General features: G+C 42.3%; 1 protein-coding gene and 1 pseudogene across 10 annotated transcripts in view; one reads left to right on the top strand and one right to left on the bottom strand.

Annotated features, from left to right (window-relative positions):
- SLC9A9 (solute carrier family 9 member A9) overlaps positions 1-14,121 on the top strand; it is a 607,901-nt gene extending 593,780 nt beyond the window's left edge. For 4 of the 10 annotated variants that reach the window (XM_031448597.2, XM_031448670.2, XM_010989177.3 and 1 more), the window contains 2 exons: positions 10,074-10,179; positions 11,507-14,120. In XM_031448597.2, coding sequence (XP_031304457.1) covers positions 10,074-10,179; positions 11,507-11,734 — 334 coding nt within the window. In that variant the 3' untranslated portion in view covers positions 11,735-14,120. Of the gene's footprint in view, positions 1-10,073; positions 10,180-11,506 lie in introns of all 10 variants that reach the window. The other 6 variants (XM_031448683.2, XM_064491830.1, XM_064491844.1 and 3 more) reach the window with 3 other exon arrangements.
- Positions 14,122-14,857: 736 nt separating this feature from the next.
- LOC116152230 (large ribosomal subunit protein eL37-like) lies at positions 14,858-15,330 on the bottom strand (annotated as a pseudogene).
- Between the last annotated feature and the right edge of the window lie 1,216 nt (positions 15,331-16,546).

Genomic DNA, 16,546 nt, shown 5'->3' with positions numbered 1-16,546 from the left:
ATGTAATATGCTAGATACTAATCACCAAAAATAGGAGATCAAATAAAATACAGTTCCAGGAGGATTCTGGGAAGATGGCAGTGGTACCAGCAGCAGTCTTTCAATCCCTCCAAATCCCTGCATCAAAATAGGCAGAACAATTAGATAACAATGCCAAAATCCATGGACACATTTACAACAAAACTAGGGGCAAGTTTTCTCACAAACTCCAAATGACAAGTGAGTAGAAATGAACCACCCATAGCTCAAGTGTCCATCCAGGAGGAAAAGGAAGCAATGAGGTAGCATCTGACGGACTTGAAATCAGGAGATCTGCCAAATGGCCAATAGTATTTCCTGGAAAGTGTAGTTGGACCAATTTGATAAATGTTCCTAACACATGTGTTGGGGTGGGGAGTGAGGGTATAGCTTTCTCTGAGAGGAGCAAGTAAAAGTCCCCAGGAAGAGGTCCTGAAGGGGACGGGGCAGTTGAGACTCCCAAGAGCTCTCAGAATGGATCCCCCAGGGCCCTCTTCCAGGTCAGGGCCCTGCACTCGGGAGAAACATCCTTGGAGTGGAATCAAAATTGAGCTGCATAGAGATGATAGTGACAAAGGAAAGACAAGGTCCAGACCAGTTAGTGGGGGAAACATGGCAGGAAAGCTCAGAATGCAAATTCTGGTAGACCACCATGTCTACCACTATATGAAAATAACAGAAGAGGGAACCCTATGGAGTCAGAAAAGCTTTCCTGAACCTGGCCTCATTCTATAAGTTCAGGAGAACTAATTTCACATAAAAAGGAACAACAGAAAAGAAATCACAACCCATACAGTGTTATTATAAGAAAAAAAAAAGGATGAAAAAAGGCCAGAATAACATCTCTGCAAACAATGGAAGCATGCCAGAGAGATGTGCCCATAATGTATCAAAACTACAACAAACTATACTAAAACAAGTTAAAAGGCATTAAGAAAATGATATAAGATGTATCTGAATTAGAAAAAAAGAACCTCTGTAAATAATTTAAAATTTAAAAACCCTTTCAGACATGAATAGTAAATTAGAAGGACTACAAAAGCAAATCAACACAATGACTAATATCTTGAGAGGAAATACCAGGTGAAAAGAAAGAAAAGTTTTTTGAATCAAAAAGAATGAAGAAAAAGATTAAAAGGATTCAAGAGAAAAATGACAAATATTGAAGACAGGCAAAGAAGATTGAACATTCAGAAAATAGGAATTCTTGTAAAAGAAAAGCAAAGCAAGGAAACAGAATAATTCCTAATTCCAGAGAACTTTTCTGAAATGCAACACATTTAACACACTTGAAACTACACATTGAAAGAACACACCATGTACCTAAGACTATCAACTAGGATCAACCAACATCAGAAAAAAATTAGTGAAATTCTTGAACTTTAAAGAAAAATTCTTCAGGCATCTATAGAAAAAAACACATGTGATTTAGAAGGGAAATAAAACTATATTTTCATTAGACTTTTCAGGAAAAACTCCTTATGTCAAAAGAAGTTAGAAACATATTTAAGTAATCAAGTAAAGAAAATGCAAGTCAACAATTTTATGTCCAGAAAAATGGACTTTCAATGTATAAAGAGTACAAACTGTTATCAATACTCAAGAACTCAGAGAATGTTCCCGTAAGTCCTTACTGAGAAATCTACTGAAGAACAAGCTTCAGACAATCAAAGTGACTAGAAAGACATTGACAAGAGGCCTGAAAGTGAGCATTAAATATACAGTTACCTGTAGAGCTAAGATTAAGTGAGAGCTGAGAGAGAGAGATTATAGAATGCAATGGCTATATGATCTGACAATGTAAATATAGTCCAACTACGTATAGCTGTACTATAGATTTTCCTTTTTTAATGAGATGTTAGAATGGAGGGAGGATAAGCAAAAAATGTTAACATATTATGTAATTATTATGGTGGTAGTATCAGTATTCTTATTATGAGACCCCGTAAGTGTAATACCATGGATAAAACAAATGAGTAACTATGGACTATTCTATCATTCCTATGTCCTTGAGAATCAGAAACGCTTGAAATTGAATTGGAAGTATCCATAGGAACTCATGACATATATAACCAGTGGTGTGGTAAAGCTGGTTTGCAACAGCTGGTGAGAACAGACTGAACACATCCTGTTCAAACTCCACATTTAGTGACTTAGTGCTGGTGTACTGGAATCAGCCATAATGGGAGTATTTACACCACAGAAATTGGGAAATGCTACAGATCTGCCCTTTTTTCCAGAGAGTCCGTTGTTAAACATTTACCAATACTGTATATTGCAACCCTTGGTGCCCAGATGGTGCAGTTAAAATACCATTTCTCACTAAAAGAATCCAGAGAATTTTGGAGAAGTAGTTGGTTTGAGGTCTGAAACAGGAAATGTACGAGATGAGCCTACAACACCTTGTCAGACAGATGACCAGGAAGCTGTCAGAGATACTGGTATCATGTCAGTAGGACTCAGAAGCCACACTGAGGACACCCGCTGACCAAAGAAGGGTCAGTCTGAGCTTCAATAGTGATAATAATTACAATCAACTTCATTTAAATTCATTACCTTATAGTGATATTTAAACAAAGAATCCATTATTTTCAGAGGGTCATAACCAATCATTACCTGGAAAACAAATAAATAGATGGAGTAAATCAAACATTTATCTTGCTCTTCCTATATTGACTATTCCACAGAATATCCCAGTCAGACAAACGAAAAGTGGCTCTTTATAGAAGTATTCTACCTAATAAAATAATAAAAAGATAAAATTAGAATTTCATCATTTGTGCATCCCAGAGAGCAAATAGATAGAGGTATTACACATCACTGGCCGTGAAGATCACACAAAAAGAGACAAGCAGATATGGTATCTTTAGTCTTGCCAAAGGGATAGAATTAGAACCTAAATCTTATCCAGTCTCCGGATCCAGCTGGCAATTTGCAGCAATACCAAGGGCAGAGGAACATGCTGGGCTGCACATGAGTTTGCAATCAGAAATTCAGAACACGGGAATGTCCACAGGTCAAATGGCCCAGGTTCTTCAGCAGATAAATTGTAAAGAAAAGGGTGGAAGAGGAATCTATAGCTTAAAAGACATAACACATTTTTTTAAATAGGCAAGACCAAACTGTAGTGTGCCAGAATGCACATTTGAGTGATAAAACTGTAACTAAAAATTCAAGGAAGTGATTAGTATAAAAATCATCATACTGGCTTTAGGGGAGACAAAGAAGTTTTGATTAGGATGAATCACCTGGAAAGGGCTTCAAGGGTAGGCGACAAAGTTCTATTTCCTGGAACTTGGAAGATTTCCTCATCTTGTAATGATATAAGGTAATGAGGTAATGGTGTAAAGATATACACTGGATCTGTGAGGTTTGATGTAGCCCTTTTTCATTTTACAATAAAAAGATTTTATTTAATAATAAATTTCTTGCCCTCAAGGAGTTTAGAGTCTAAAGAGGAAGACGGAGATGTAAGCAATTAGCTTCACTCCGACATGATAAACGCTATCAGGCAGGTATGTACACGTTGCTTTGGAGCTGCCATGGAGCTGAAACAGTTCAGCATGGCAGATCTGAGGAGGCTAGGGGAGGAAGGGACACACCAGCTTGGCTTGGAAGGGAGAGCCATTCATCAAACAGACGTGAATAGCAGAGCGAGACCAGGCTGAAGTGGGTTGCAGTCACTCCTGGCCAGCTTTTTCTGCTGACCCAGCAGGTTTATTCAGGCTTCCTTTCTGCCCCAGCAGTCGTCTTGGGCAATTTCCTTTAAAACGGGCAAGGTCAACCAAAGGAACACATGTTCACCTGTGTGTGTGGATAGTGGGTTTCTACCTTTTCCTTGTTTTTAAACCAGAGCTTCATGCATAGCCTAGGAGAAGGTACCATCCTGATAGCTTGTTCTTGAAATAGAGTGGCTGCAGCAAAGACAGGATCCCATTCATGTGTTCTCTACTTGTGTGCAGAGCAGAATCAGAAGTCCTTCCTTGAACTAGAGAGAACAAATTGATGAAACAGCTTAAAGAGGAGGGCTTTTGGTTGGACTCTTAAATCCTTGCTCCAATCTGAACACCAGCTACAGCTCAGCAAAATGATTTATCACAATCTTAAGCAAAAGGGCAAGACAGGGAATGTCCAATTACAGAATCCAACATATCCAAAGAAAAGAGGGAGAACACATTCAGTTTGTTAGTCCCCGTTTCCTGTGAAACAAAGCATGAAGGGTGTGACTTGTATATTGGAATCAAAGAGTGATGGGGTGTGTACAATTTGGGGGTATCCTCTGCTAGTCCTGTGCATGGGTGCTGTGTAAATAGCAGTGTGGGGACATAGCAAGTCAATAGCTAGTGGGACCTGGTTTCCTGCAGTAACATACGGGCCTGGAGGGCAAGGTTGGCTTCCACTCCAGGATGTGCTTATCCTTCCCCACCACCTGGCATTGATCCCTGACCATCACTGGTGGCACGTCAGCCCTAAAAGCTAAATGCACTCTTGAAAGTGAGGTATAGGTAGGTTAGAAGAGAATTTAAAAGCCATCTGATTACACTTGCCTTGATCTGTAAAATGGGACTGTAATAGCCACCTATAGTTGTAAAGAGAAAATAAGACATATAGAAATGCCTTATAACTAAAAAGATGCAAGGTGTATTACTGAAAAGATAAATGTGCTTTCCTTCTGTACACACCTCTGCTTTAACAAGTATTTCATCCTGATAAGAAGACCATTTATCAAGCCTATACATACAAACACATTCAGATGCTTTTGGTAGACACAAAGTCTTCCTACAAAAGCCAAGGTGCGATGCTTCATTAATCCACTCTCAGGAGTTACATCATCAAGACTTCAGCTTGTTAAGTCAAGTTGCCAGCCCATCCCCTAGATGATATGAAACAATTGGCACCGGATAGGTCTGGGCTCTGGGCAGATGGGTCTTCTGCCTATCCTTACGCTAAAAATGATGGCTTTACAACATAAGAGGCCATGTTCTTTTTCTTCCTGTTTGAGATTTGAGTCCCACATAGAGGGCAATACACTGGAGAGAGACCACTGTGCTCCATACTTGCCTGATCACTGGTCACCTGGGACACTTGAAATACAGGAACTCTGTATTGAAAGTACAGAGTCCAGGGCTACTTCCCAGAACTGCCAAGTCAGAATCTCCAGGGGAAGACTTGGATATCTGAATTTTTATCAGATGCCAAGATTATCTTCATGATCAGGCAAGTTTAGAGAAACCCAAGATAGAACATAGCTCTTTAGGGTTCTCAAATCAAAGACTTTTATGAAGACCAGCAAGAGGGGTGTGTTAATCTGCCCAGGCTGTCATAACAAAATACCACAGACTGGTGACTTAAACAATGAAATTTATTTTCTCAGAGTTCTGGGGGCTGAAAGTCTGAGATCAGGATGCCAGAATGGTCAGGTTCTGGTGAGAACTCTCTTCCAGGCTTGCTGACAGTCACCTTCTCACTGTGTGCTCCCATGACCCCTTCTCTGTGGACAGGTAGAGAGAGAGTCTCTTCTTACAAGGACACTAATCCCTCTATAGAGGCCCCACCCTCATGACCTCTTTAAACCCTAATTACCTCGCAAGGGCCCCATCTCCAAATACCATCACACGAGGGGTAGGGCTTCAACATGTGAATTTGGGGGGAACACAAACATTCAGTGTGCAGTAGAGGGCATGGATCTTTGCTTGGGGCTTTTGCATCTCACCAATCTATGTGTGACCATGTCATACGAGGCATAGGCATGAGCAAGCTGTGCACCCAATTGTTTTGGCAACTTACAATCGACAAAACACGAGGATTTAATCAAAACAAAAACGAGAAATTCATGTTACTGCATATTTTAAATATTAGTTCAGTTAAGCACTGAATTTAGTTCTGAACCTGATGATAGCAATGCACTTTCTCCTTTGGCCTGAGGTAATTGTCTTCCCTATTTCACACATGTTAAATTCCGGGTAGAGTTCCAGCTTTTACTTACATCTCCTGAACCAAACTGTTATTTCCAAACTTATGCCCTTTAAAGATGAGAAAAGTTATTGTTTTATTCCCCCAGAGCTCAACATTTCATCTCAATGCATTTCTAGCTTATTAGGGAAGCAAAACTAGCTGTACCAAAAATATCCAATGGGGAATCTCTCTCTCCAAACCTACACTAGAACCTGATAAGAAAAATTACACATTTTGCCAAATTGGCAGTTGGGGTTTTTTGGAGATCAAAAGAGTTTTCTTACTTTTTAATAATTCAGGTAAACCTAGAGATCCAGCCACTTTCCAGACACTGCTCGGTAGTGAAGAACGAGAAAGTCACGGATTCCCGGATTCCAAATCAGTTATTCAGTCAGATGAGACCTGTTGTTCCGTGTCTCTATGCAGAAGGAGGACGCCCAAAGTGGTGGAAATGTCTGGAGTCTGGGGCCCAGCTCGGCTGATAACTAACTGGCTGGGTTCCTCTGAGCGGTTCTTTTACTCTCTCTGAGCCTGTGGTCTTCATTCACTTAACAACTTTTTCCTTGAACATCCAAAATGTGCCAAGCACTGTATCCAGGTGAAGGAGACAGCCCTGCCCTCAAGGAAACCACTGTCTGGAGACAAGGGAGCTTTCTATTTTATAATATAGGTATTCATTTCTTTATGTGGATGCCTCACTAGTTTAGCACATAAAACAAAAACATATGAGCATATGCAGGAACACAGGAGGGACTGAGTGAGTGACACATAAAAGTTGTTTTTAGCCTCTTTATTCTGTGCCATTACCACATCATCCCCTCTGTCTAATAACTTAGGCCTAAGAAGTCCATCTTTGAATTGACATTTCTTAGCCTTTTACCCTCAGGAAAACCTCATTCATTGGCTGTAAATCTGCCCCCTTCATTCTTGGCATAGTTACTCAGAATCTACCTCCATCACTCATAACACTCCTGAATATTTTTTTTCTTCTTTTTTAAATTTTTTAAAATTTTTATTCTTATTCCTTATTGACGTGTAGTCAGTTTACAGTGCTAGTTTCAGTTACACATTCAACAAACATCCACTGAGCCCATAATATACGGCAAGCCCTGGGCAAACCAAGACATCAGAGAAAACGGACTCTGCCCCACGCCTGCCGCGTCTGTGGATGGTGCTTATGCAATCCGTTCACTGCCTCACGGTGTATGTTTTATTCCGCTGACTCACAGCTACTGAGATACCAGGGCAGCCAGAATAGCATCACGAGTTTCCTAGAAGAGTCTTATATGAACAGGTTCTCCCCACCTCTCACCTACCACCTCACACTAGCTCCCTACACAACATTTAACCCAAATTGCTATTTTTGGTGTAGTGTTGCTACACCAAAAATAAAAACAGCTTCTGTACCCCACTTACCGAATTGAGACTCAAGGACAGAGTTTTGGACGAAGTAGAAAAAGGCAGCTTTATTTCTGCTGGGGAGAGAAGGCAGGGGGTTTTATAGGGAAAGTTTAAGAGTTCAAGGGGCAGAGCTAGTTTCCATAGAGATCATGTACACAGTAACAAATTGTTGCAAAGTTGTTCTTGCTTTTGCAGATGCAGTGGTCCCCTTCCCTCTTCTGGGTATGAAGTTCACCTCCAGCTTTGGGACTCTTAATATTCTTGTACCTAGAACAAAGAATGCATAAGAAGGTGTTCTGTGGGAAACAGCTCTAGAGAAAAACTTGTACAGTTTAAAGTCAGGTTGATAAATGCTTTTAGCCTTTTAAGTAGGCTGAGGCCTGGGATCTCCTGCTGCAGGCTGAGTTCAGAAATCACAGAGCCTGTCCAGAGGAGGACAAATGGTAGCCGGCTTGGTCCAGGCCTCACATTCACAAAAAGTTACAAAGTCAGTCATTCACTGTTAGCTCTGACAACATTACACACAGAGTTACAGAGATACCACATCAGGATTAAAAGAAGAAAATGTTCATTACACAGTTTTAAATTTTTGTTTTACTTTTGTAGTATTATTTTGGCATTTTGATATTTCAGTGTATTAAGAACCTCAAGCCGGGAAAGTTGCCAGGGCCTTTCTAACTCTTAGCGCCCTGACAAACCCCTTTGTTTTTGTTTCTACAACGTCTCTAAACATGTTGCTTACTTGCTGTCACTTTTCTATCCAGAAATAAAGTTTGTAGGATTTTCTTTGATTTATACTCCAGTTGTACATGTATCTTGTCTGCCTCACCTCCCTAAAAAACTGATATGCCCACCATAAACCCTAAGACAACTACATGTCTATATATAAAATAAAGAACAAACTTCTTCCGTATAGCACAGGGAACTATATTCAATATCTTGTAGCAACTTTTAATGAAAAAGAATATGAAAACGAATATATGTGCTGAACACCAGAAATTGTGCTGAACACCAGAAATTGACACATTGTAACCGACTATACTTCAATTTAAAAAAATTTTTTTAAAAAGCAAAAAAAAAAAAAAAATAGTCAGTTGATTTGGGAACTAAAAAAAAAAAAAAGACCACATGTCCTCCTCCTGTGCCCCGGGCTGAAAGGATCCGCAGCTCACCAGCAAGGGTGAGGTCTGCAAGCTTCTCTCTCCAGAGGACCAGCTGGTCAAGCACATGATTCTGCCCTGATAAATCACCTTCCGCTGGGATATGCTGAAGGTAGATTCAAATAGCAAAGGGAGACTTTGGATTGTTTAAAATCATCATATCCCTAGGCCTCAATTCCTTTATCCAACAAATGAAGGAAATAACACTCTGTAATCAAAATTAATGGAAAATCATCAAGGGCTTTCCAGAGTTGTAGAAATACTTACAAGGTGTTCCAGGGAATGCCAGGCTCTGAACTTTAATATCTTCCCGGTCCTTAACTGAGCACAACAGTTGCTCATCTGAAAGGAGTTATCAAGTATTCCATTTGCAGTTGGAATTACAGACCCTCTTAAACATCTTTTCAGTTGCTGTCCTCTCATCATAACTAGGCTACGTTCAGGAGCCTCTCCCAATCTGTCCCCACTGTGGTGGTGAGTGGGTTTGAATCCAGGGGCAACCAGACTCCCAGCTCCTGCGGGCTGCATCCGCCCTCTGACCCACACACTCAGGGCATCCCAGGAATGACGGAGTGGCACTGCCCAGATGTGGACCAGCTCCAGCAGCACCACCTCCAAGATAATCTCTTGTCTTGAGTGCCTGGGGGTGACTGTATCTCTACAAGCCAACATTAACCTCTTTCCATTTTTTTCCCCTTTCCCTATTTATTACAGCATTTCAGAAAGTTGATGAGGTGAAATATTCTCCAGCAGAGGAAATTATATAAAGCCTAAGAGTTAGTTCTGATGGAACGGTGAAATAATTTCACTACTTTTCTTTGAGGGAAAAAAGAAAAGGACTAAGGCCACCTGAGGCAGCCTCTAGGGATTTCATTATTGATAGATCGGAGGGAGACATAATGGCTTTATACGGACAGGTTTTTCTTTTAACTTGGTAGAGCACTTTGGGATGAAGAGATGAGAAAGACAGACAATAGAATAAACCGGGCACCAGCTCATTGACATACATTTTGTATCAGGATGCACTGAGGTATGAAGTATAAACCGACTGTGTTGAATGGGGAAAATAAAGTATTTTGGCAGTCTCTGTTCACTACCCAGTTCGAGAATGACTGAACATTTTATGAAATGCCTCTTGCTTCTTGGTGAAAATTACTGGTGGTTTAAGCTGTGTGTGCAGTTTTAAGAAAACACAATCCTTTATGCTATTGTTGAAGATAATGCTTAAGGATGCATTCTCTAAGCAGATGAGACAGAGTGGGAGAAGGGGAGGGAAGAGGACCGTTTCCACATCTCTCTGATACTGGCTAGTCCAGGCTCCATTTCTCCATGATGAAAGGCTACCAGGAGAGCTGGGAAAGTGTGTGGAGCCAAGATTATAAATAGTAATTTTTGCAGGCCAAATTACCTCCTACAAGGGGGAGTAGGGATGTCGAGGTAAGAATGACTGTCTCCTTTCACTGCATGCAAATGTTAGTGCTGTGTGAGAAACTAAACCCCACCTTCCTTCCAGCAAGGATTCCTTAACAGGCCTCGCAGATACCTGAAACCGATTTTAACCCACTCTGGTCCTCCATTGACCACAACGTTACCTAAGTGGTGCGGCCCAATTTCCAGACTGCTCACCAGTCCTCAGGCCTATGGGGTGAGTAACTATCCCGAGAGGGACAGGCTTGGTGAATACTGATGAGCCCAGCAACCTCGAGGCTGTTACTTCCCAGCTTGAGGAGGAAGGAGTTAAAATTCACTGCACCAAGAAGCATTTCTCTTCTCTCTCCAGTTGTAGCTGATGTGGGCTCATTCTTCTTTTAAGAATGCAGATTTTTTATGGTGACCAATATTTTTAGCCATAAAATGGATTTTGAAAATATAAATGAAGTCATGTGTCCTCACAAACTGCTGTGTTTTGAGGTTTTGACTATTAAGCCTGTGCTTTGTAGCTCAAGGGAGTGGAATAAAAAAACCACTGAGAAGCAATTAGACTCATTACCAGTAAATCAGAGTGCCAGGAATTGGAGAGGAGCAGAATCTTGGAGTTTGTGGCACCTTTGGAGGTTGTCCAGCTGGTCGACCCCTCATATAAACAGAGAAAAAGGGCCTCTTAAGTCTCTGATGTGCTCAGGGCACAACAGTCTGAAGCAGTGGTCATCAAAGTGTGTCCCCAAACCAGCAGCCGCAGCATCACTTGGAAACTTAATAGAAATGCAAATTCGGTCTCAGGGGCCCAGCGTCTGTACTTGAACTAGCCCTCCAGGTGACTCCAGTACAGGCTAAACTTGGAAAACACTGACCTGAGGTCACCTAACCAGGGCCCATTCTACAAGTAATTTTGTTTGGGTTTCCCCAAACAAGTGGAAGAAGAGTTGAGATTTTAATTCTCTTCTTCAAGGAAAGCTCTGTCTGAGGAGAACTTGTTGGCCAGACCTAGTTCATTTCCACCATCATCCACTATGGTAACTTCCAACCATGTTTAGCCTTGTGACCCTCATCCCGAGAAACAGACTGTGAGGACTTATTTTTCAAAGAAAATATAAGAGAAACTGTGTTTTAAGAATTTTGTGATAGGCAGGAGGATTACAAAGCCCACACTGAGAACCATTCGGTGCTATGAGGTCACAGGATTCTGCAGACTCCTAACTCCTCTCACCCAGATTGGGTACCAATTCAAAGCATCCACTGCGTTTAATTTCAACTCCCTTAACCCACAGAGGCGCTCAGTTAGCACGGCTAACTCTCACCGGCTAGGCCTGGAGACCCTGATGGCCATGTGATGATGTGAGTCCCCAGTGCTGACTCGGGGAAACGCTTCAAAAGCCCACGACATGCAGGGGGCATAGGCACTAGCAGAAACTTCAGCAAAGACCGGGCCGTTAAAAAAGGAAAACGAACATCCTATTTTCGTACACCGTAGGACTGCTATTGTTTTCTGCCTTTATCAGGAAGTGACCTCTCTCTCTCTTTCCAAAATCCAGGAGCAGCTAAAAGAGGATGATGGAGAATGCATCGTAAATCAGGACGAGCTGGCCATGAATTTCCAGGAACAAGCCCCCTCACCTTGCAGTCCTCCCGCCAGGCTGGATCTGGACCAGAAAGCTTCGCCCCAGACTCCGAGCAAGGAGAACATCTATGAGGGGGACCTGGGCCTAGGAGGCTATGAACTTAAGCTCCAGCAAACTCCGGGTCAGTCCCAGCTGAACTAACGGGCATGAACAGCGCCGAGGTGATCGCAGGCCGTGCGAGGCTCGCGGAGGGATACGAGCCGCTGGTGAGGCCGCGCAGAGGGAAGGCTGGAAGATGTATTGAGGGCATAAATTGGAGAGATTCAAAACCTTGTCACATGTATCCTCTGGTGCCTGAAGAAATGAGAATTTATTATCAGCCCTCTATATCATGCAACTGAATTTAAGATTTTGACAGCGCCATTTTTATTCATGAACTTGGGGGTGGGGAGCGGAGAGGGGCAGGGGCGCCAGGAGTCTAGCTGCTGGAGGATGAGACGGATGTGCTTGTGTCTGCAGGGGGTTTCTTGTCTGTGGGCAGCTCTCCTTCACTCAGATTTTGGATTTTTATTCCCTTCATTAGGGAGAGTTTAAAAATAAGAAAAAGAGTTTCTGAGCTTAAACGTGTGGCTCCTAAACTGAAGGGAATGCCCAGTTGTTCAGAAAGTGATAGGTTTTCTATTTTTAGAACCTAGGCTCCCACTTGCTCTTAACGAAGTAGGGCTATTTGCAGAGCCCGGATACGTGCCCGACAGCACTGTTGACGCCTCACAGAACCCTTGGCTCGTGGGGACCTCCTGTTCTCCTCCGCATCCTTTTCACACCGCTTTTCCCATTGAGTGAAGGGGCTGGCTACAGCTGGGGTGCACTCTGCTCTAAACACGGTGCCACTTTCCGCCTCGCTAGGACCCCGTCCAGGGAAAGCTGGGTTCTCTTCCCAGTACCGTGTTTCACCTGAATAATGAGCCTTCCTGTCCTTGCATTTGAGTCACTTCCTGGCTCTGCGGCAGGTGCCTCTGGGGGCTGCGAGGTGATGAGATCCCATAGCACAGGGCACTCTCCCCCGGGCAGGAGCCGAGACCTGTCCTCCAATCCTAACTTTCACGGCTGAATAGCAGTGCAGGGCAGGACCGGGAAGAGCAGGGCTGAGGATGTGTGGGGACCACACGGAGGAGGCAAGGACGCAGCATCAGGACCACCTCCCCTTATGCGGTGTGGCTCTTGGCCCTTGGAGGAGAGACCAACACAATAGCTTTGAATTCAGCTGCATGACCTGTGCCTTTAAGCCATTAAGATACCTCAAGCCCAGCTTCTCTTGAAATACAGATGTAATATTAGACTCCAAAAAGCAGGCCCCACTCACGGGTGCCCAGGCTTTGATGAGTCTGCGTCTGAGGGAGGCAAGAATGGCGTCTTCCTGGGACCCAAAGCTTGGAAGTAACATATGCTTGCTGACCAGTTGTCAGGCTTTAAATACAGACCATGGTGGTGTCAGGCACGCCACTATGCACACGGGTTCTCTTGCTTTCCAAACAGTAAAATCCAGGGGCACAAACTGTTTTGTACTCAGCTAAGTATAACTTGGCATTCCAGGTAGATATGGCAAATGGCAAAGCATGAAGTTTTCTAATTTGACTTAATCCTAATAAAATTTTGTAATACAGTAAGATGGTGTTGGCCAGTGCTTTATTTAGACATCTTCTCTGTCCATGCTAACTGGCAGTGCTAAGCCCTGACTCTCAAAGTGCCAGGAGAAGCAGACACCGAAAGGTGACATCAGGGAGATGCTGGGGTCCTCTGACCCAGGAAGAGCCGCAGGGGCTGCTCACCGAGTCCATGACGAGTGAAGAGAGCGCACTGGGCTGGGCTAGGCTGGGTCAGGCAGAGGGATGCATCCCCTTCTTTCACAATGCAGGGGACCAGAAATCCAGAAGAGCTTCAAAAATGAGGGAGGAGACTGTAGAGTAGAAAGAAGAAAAGGCAGAAGAGGAAGATTCATCTTATTTCTGCCCTTATCACATGAAAGGAAGGGATGAGAGCTCGGTGTTCTGTTTCTTTCCCTTGGCGTGGAGAAAGACACACCAGGGAAAGAGATGGTCTCCCCAGACAGCGGGAGCAGAAGTGGAGAGAAGGGGAGAGATACTACACACCAGATGCAGGTGAGGTGGGGAGGGGAGGGGAAGGTACCCCGTCCACACCTGGAACCAACTCGCTAAGAGGACAGAGCACAAATAGCCTCACGCCCCACTGGCAAAGCCCTCTTCCTGCTTGGGAAAAAAAAAAAAATCTCTTTCCAGTTGAATATCATGACCCACTACCAACATGGAGCATGACTGTTTGATCTGGGCTGGACTGCTCACCTCAGCTGACTCCAGGTAAGAACGATATTGTGAGTTCAAGGAAATTGGGTCCCACCCAATGTGTGAGAGCAGGTTCCAGCTTCCATATGTAATAAACAGATTCCTTCCCTTTGAATCAGCTCAAGACCCAAATGGAGGCTACCCAGTGTCCCAGTTAGCAATTCATAAAAATCAAATTCCCTTGATGCTACTGTTGTGAAGGATAATAATTTATGATCTTAAGAAATGCTCTGTGCTTTATTAGCAGCATCAGGACTGTGAAATTCAAACCTATTATTTACTGCCAGTTCCTAATGAATAATAAAGGCAAAGGAGCTTTATTCAAACCACTAATGCTTGCACTCATTATTAGAGCTTTAAAGGACTCTCATTAATTGGCTTACAGTTCTTCCTTGAACTTCTTACTGTGTGGACATCACACACACATATGTACACATACACAGTTCCTCTCACTGTCAGGGTCCCAGTTGGCCCCTTTGCAGTGTTCCCCTGGGTCCTCAGCACATGTCTGAGCAAATTCCATCACAGTCTTCATTCAGGAAGTTTCTAGAAACTTCCTGGAATATAACTTAATGATATGAATCAAAGCTGAACATTCAAATACGTTTCATGGGCAGTTTCATGGGCAGAAAAATTTTTCCAGATATTGGAGAATTTTATACATATAAAGGGTATTTATTAAAACTACTGAATTGTCATCCTGGTGAAATAAAACATGGCACAGCCCCCTCTTGAGAGAGCATCATATGGACTGATATGGAATGATCTCCAAGATTTATCATCAAATAAAAAGAGCAAGGCGCACAGTAGATGGGGTGCCGCCATCCTGGAATGTTAAAGAAGAAACTGGTAGTATGACTGCTTCTGAAGAACTGAGGAGAGACTTCTCACTTTTTTTTTTTTTTTTTTTTTTTTTTGGTTTTCAAAGCCAGAACATTTATTGTGCAGCTAATCGTTGAAATCTTTAAGATGAACTGGATGCCACAACAGCTGCCCTCTTGGGCTCAGAGAGCCCTTCCCTCACGGAATCCGTGCCTGAGTCTGCAGCGTACAGTTCTTAGGCGCCTCATTTGCCCGGTCCCGGTGGTACTCCCATCTTTCAGCTTCAGCGCTCCAGTTACACTTCCTCGTTCACTTGGGAGGGTGGCTGCATTTGCCACAGGTAGACTTCTGAAGATGGTGGGCCTTACAGCCAAATCGGCGGCCCACAGTGTGCGTCTCACTCCGACGCTTTCCCAACGACGACGTTCCCTTCGTCATCTCGCTTCTGCAGCCGAGACCAAGAGGCCGGAACAGAAGGTACTTCCGCTGTATCGCAGCTTCTCACTTTTACACCTTTTGGGGTTTTGTACACTGTGGATGCATTGCTTATTCAAAATAATAATAGTAAGAAGCAGCTTACGAAATAACCCATTGAGGTACTGAGCTACAAAAGGAGGTAAAGACTGGAAAAGTTATTTTTCACCACAATCTTTGAGACCTTGAGAATGCAAAGTACACGATCAATAGCACCGAAATCTTCTGATTTATTCATTTGTATCAGTTTAACACACATGGATGCACACTATGTAAAAGGTTTTTAAAATTCAAAGACGTATGACTCAACCCCATCCGTCAACATTAGTAGAAGACAGACAGCTAAAATACATTTGATTCCTTATAAGGTACCAAAACATATGATAAAGCTATAGTAACCAAAACAATACAGTATTGACCCAGAAATAAACAAAGAGATCAAGAAAATCTACTACTAAGGACAGAAACGGATTCATGAATATATTTAGAAACTTGGTTCATAAAAAATGTCATTTCAACTTAAGGGCATGGTTGAATAGACTATTACTCAATAAATAGTCAATCTGGAAAAAGAAAGAAGACTAGGTAGTACCCTCGAACATGTACAAAATTAAATTCTAAATAACTCAAACAGCTAAGTGTAAAAAATAAAATTACAGGGTAACAAAAATATAAAATAGAATATATAAATAACTCTGGCATATGGATGGTCTTCCTGAGAAAGATACAAATCAAAAACAAAAATGATAAATTTGACTTCATAAAAATAGGAACTACTGAATTCAAAAATATGTCAAGAATATGTAGAATCAAATATGTATAGCTTCTACCCAGACTTCTACTTTTAGGCATCTCTGTAGAAGAGAAATACTTGGCATTTATGCATAAGGAGGCACACAATATATTTATTGTGACACCATTATTGCAAAATATTAGGGGAGGAAATATCCACCAATAGAAGAAGAGTTAACTAAACTATTATACCCATACTATGGAATTCACTGCAGCAATGGTACTCTGTGTAGAGATGTACTTACATGCATGCACTCAACATGGAATATTTCCAAGATAAATTGTTAGTAAAAAAAAAAAAAAAACAGCCTGGAATGATTGCACAGCAGATTGATAACCAAAAGGGGAGTGGGAATAGGAGCGCTGAATCAGAAGAGCCTTTTGTTTTATCTGCATTAATTTTCATTTTTACAATGAGATCACATTCATGTACAGTCAGTTCTGACAGTGGCTCTGGCTTCAAGATGGAGGAAGGGAATTAAAGTGTAGTCAAGAACAGCTTCAAGGAGGAAGCTACATTTGAGGGAGGTCTTGAAAGATGAGAGGGTTTGACAAAGCAAGCAGA

Source organism: Camelus dromedarius, chromosome 2, assembly GCF_036321535.1.
Source record: "Camelus dromedarius isolate mCamDro1 chromosome 2, mCamDro1.pat, whole genome shotgun sequence".
Classification (NCBI taxonomy): domain Eukaryota; kingdom Metazoa; phylum Chordata; class Mammalia; order Artiodactyla; family Camelidae; genus Camelus; species Camelus dromedarius.
This window is presented reverse-complemented; position numbering and strand designations above follow the sequence as displayed.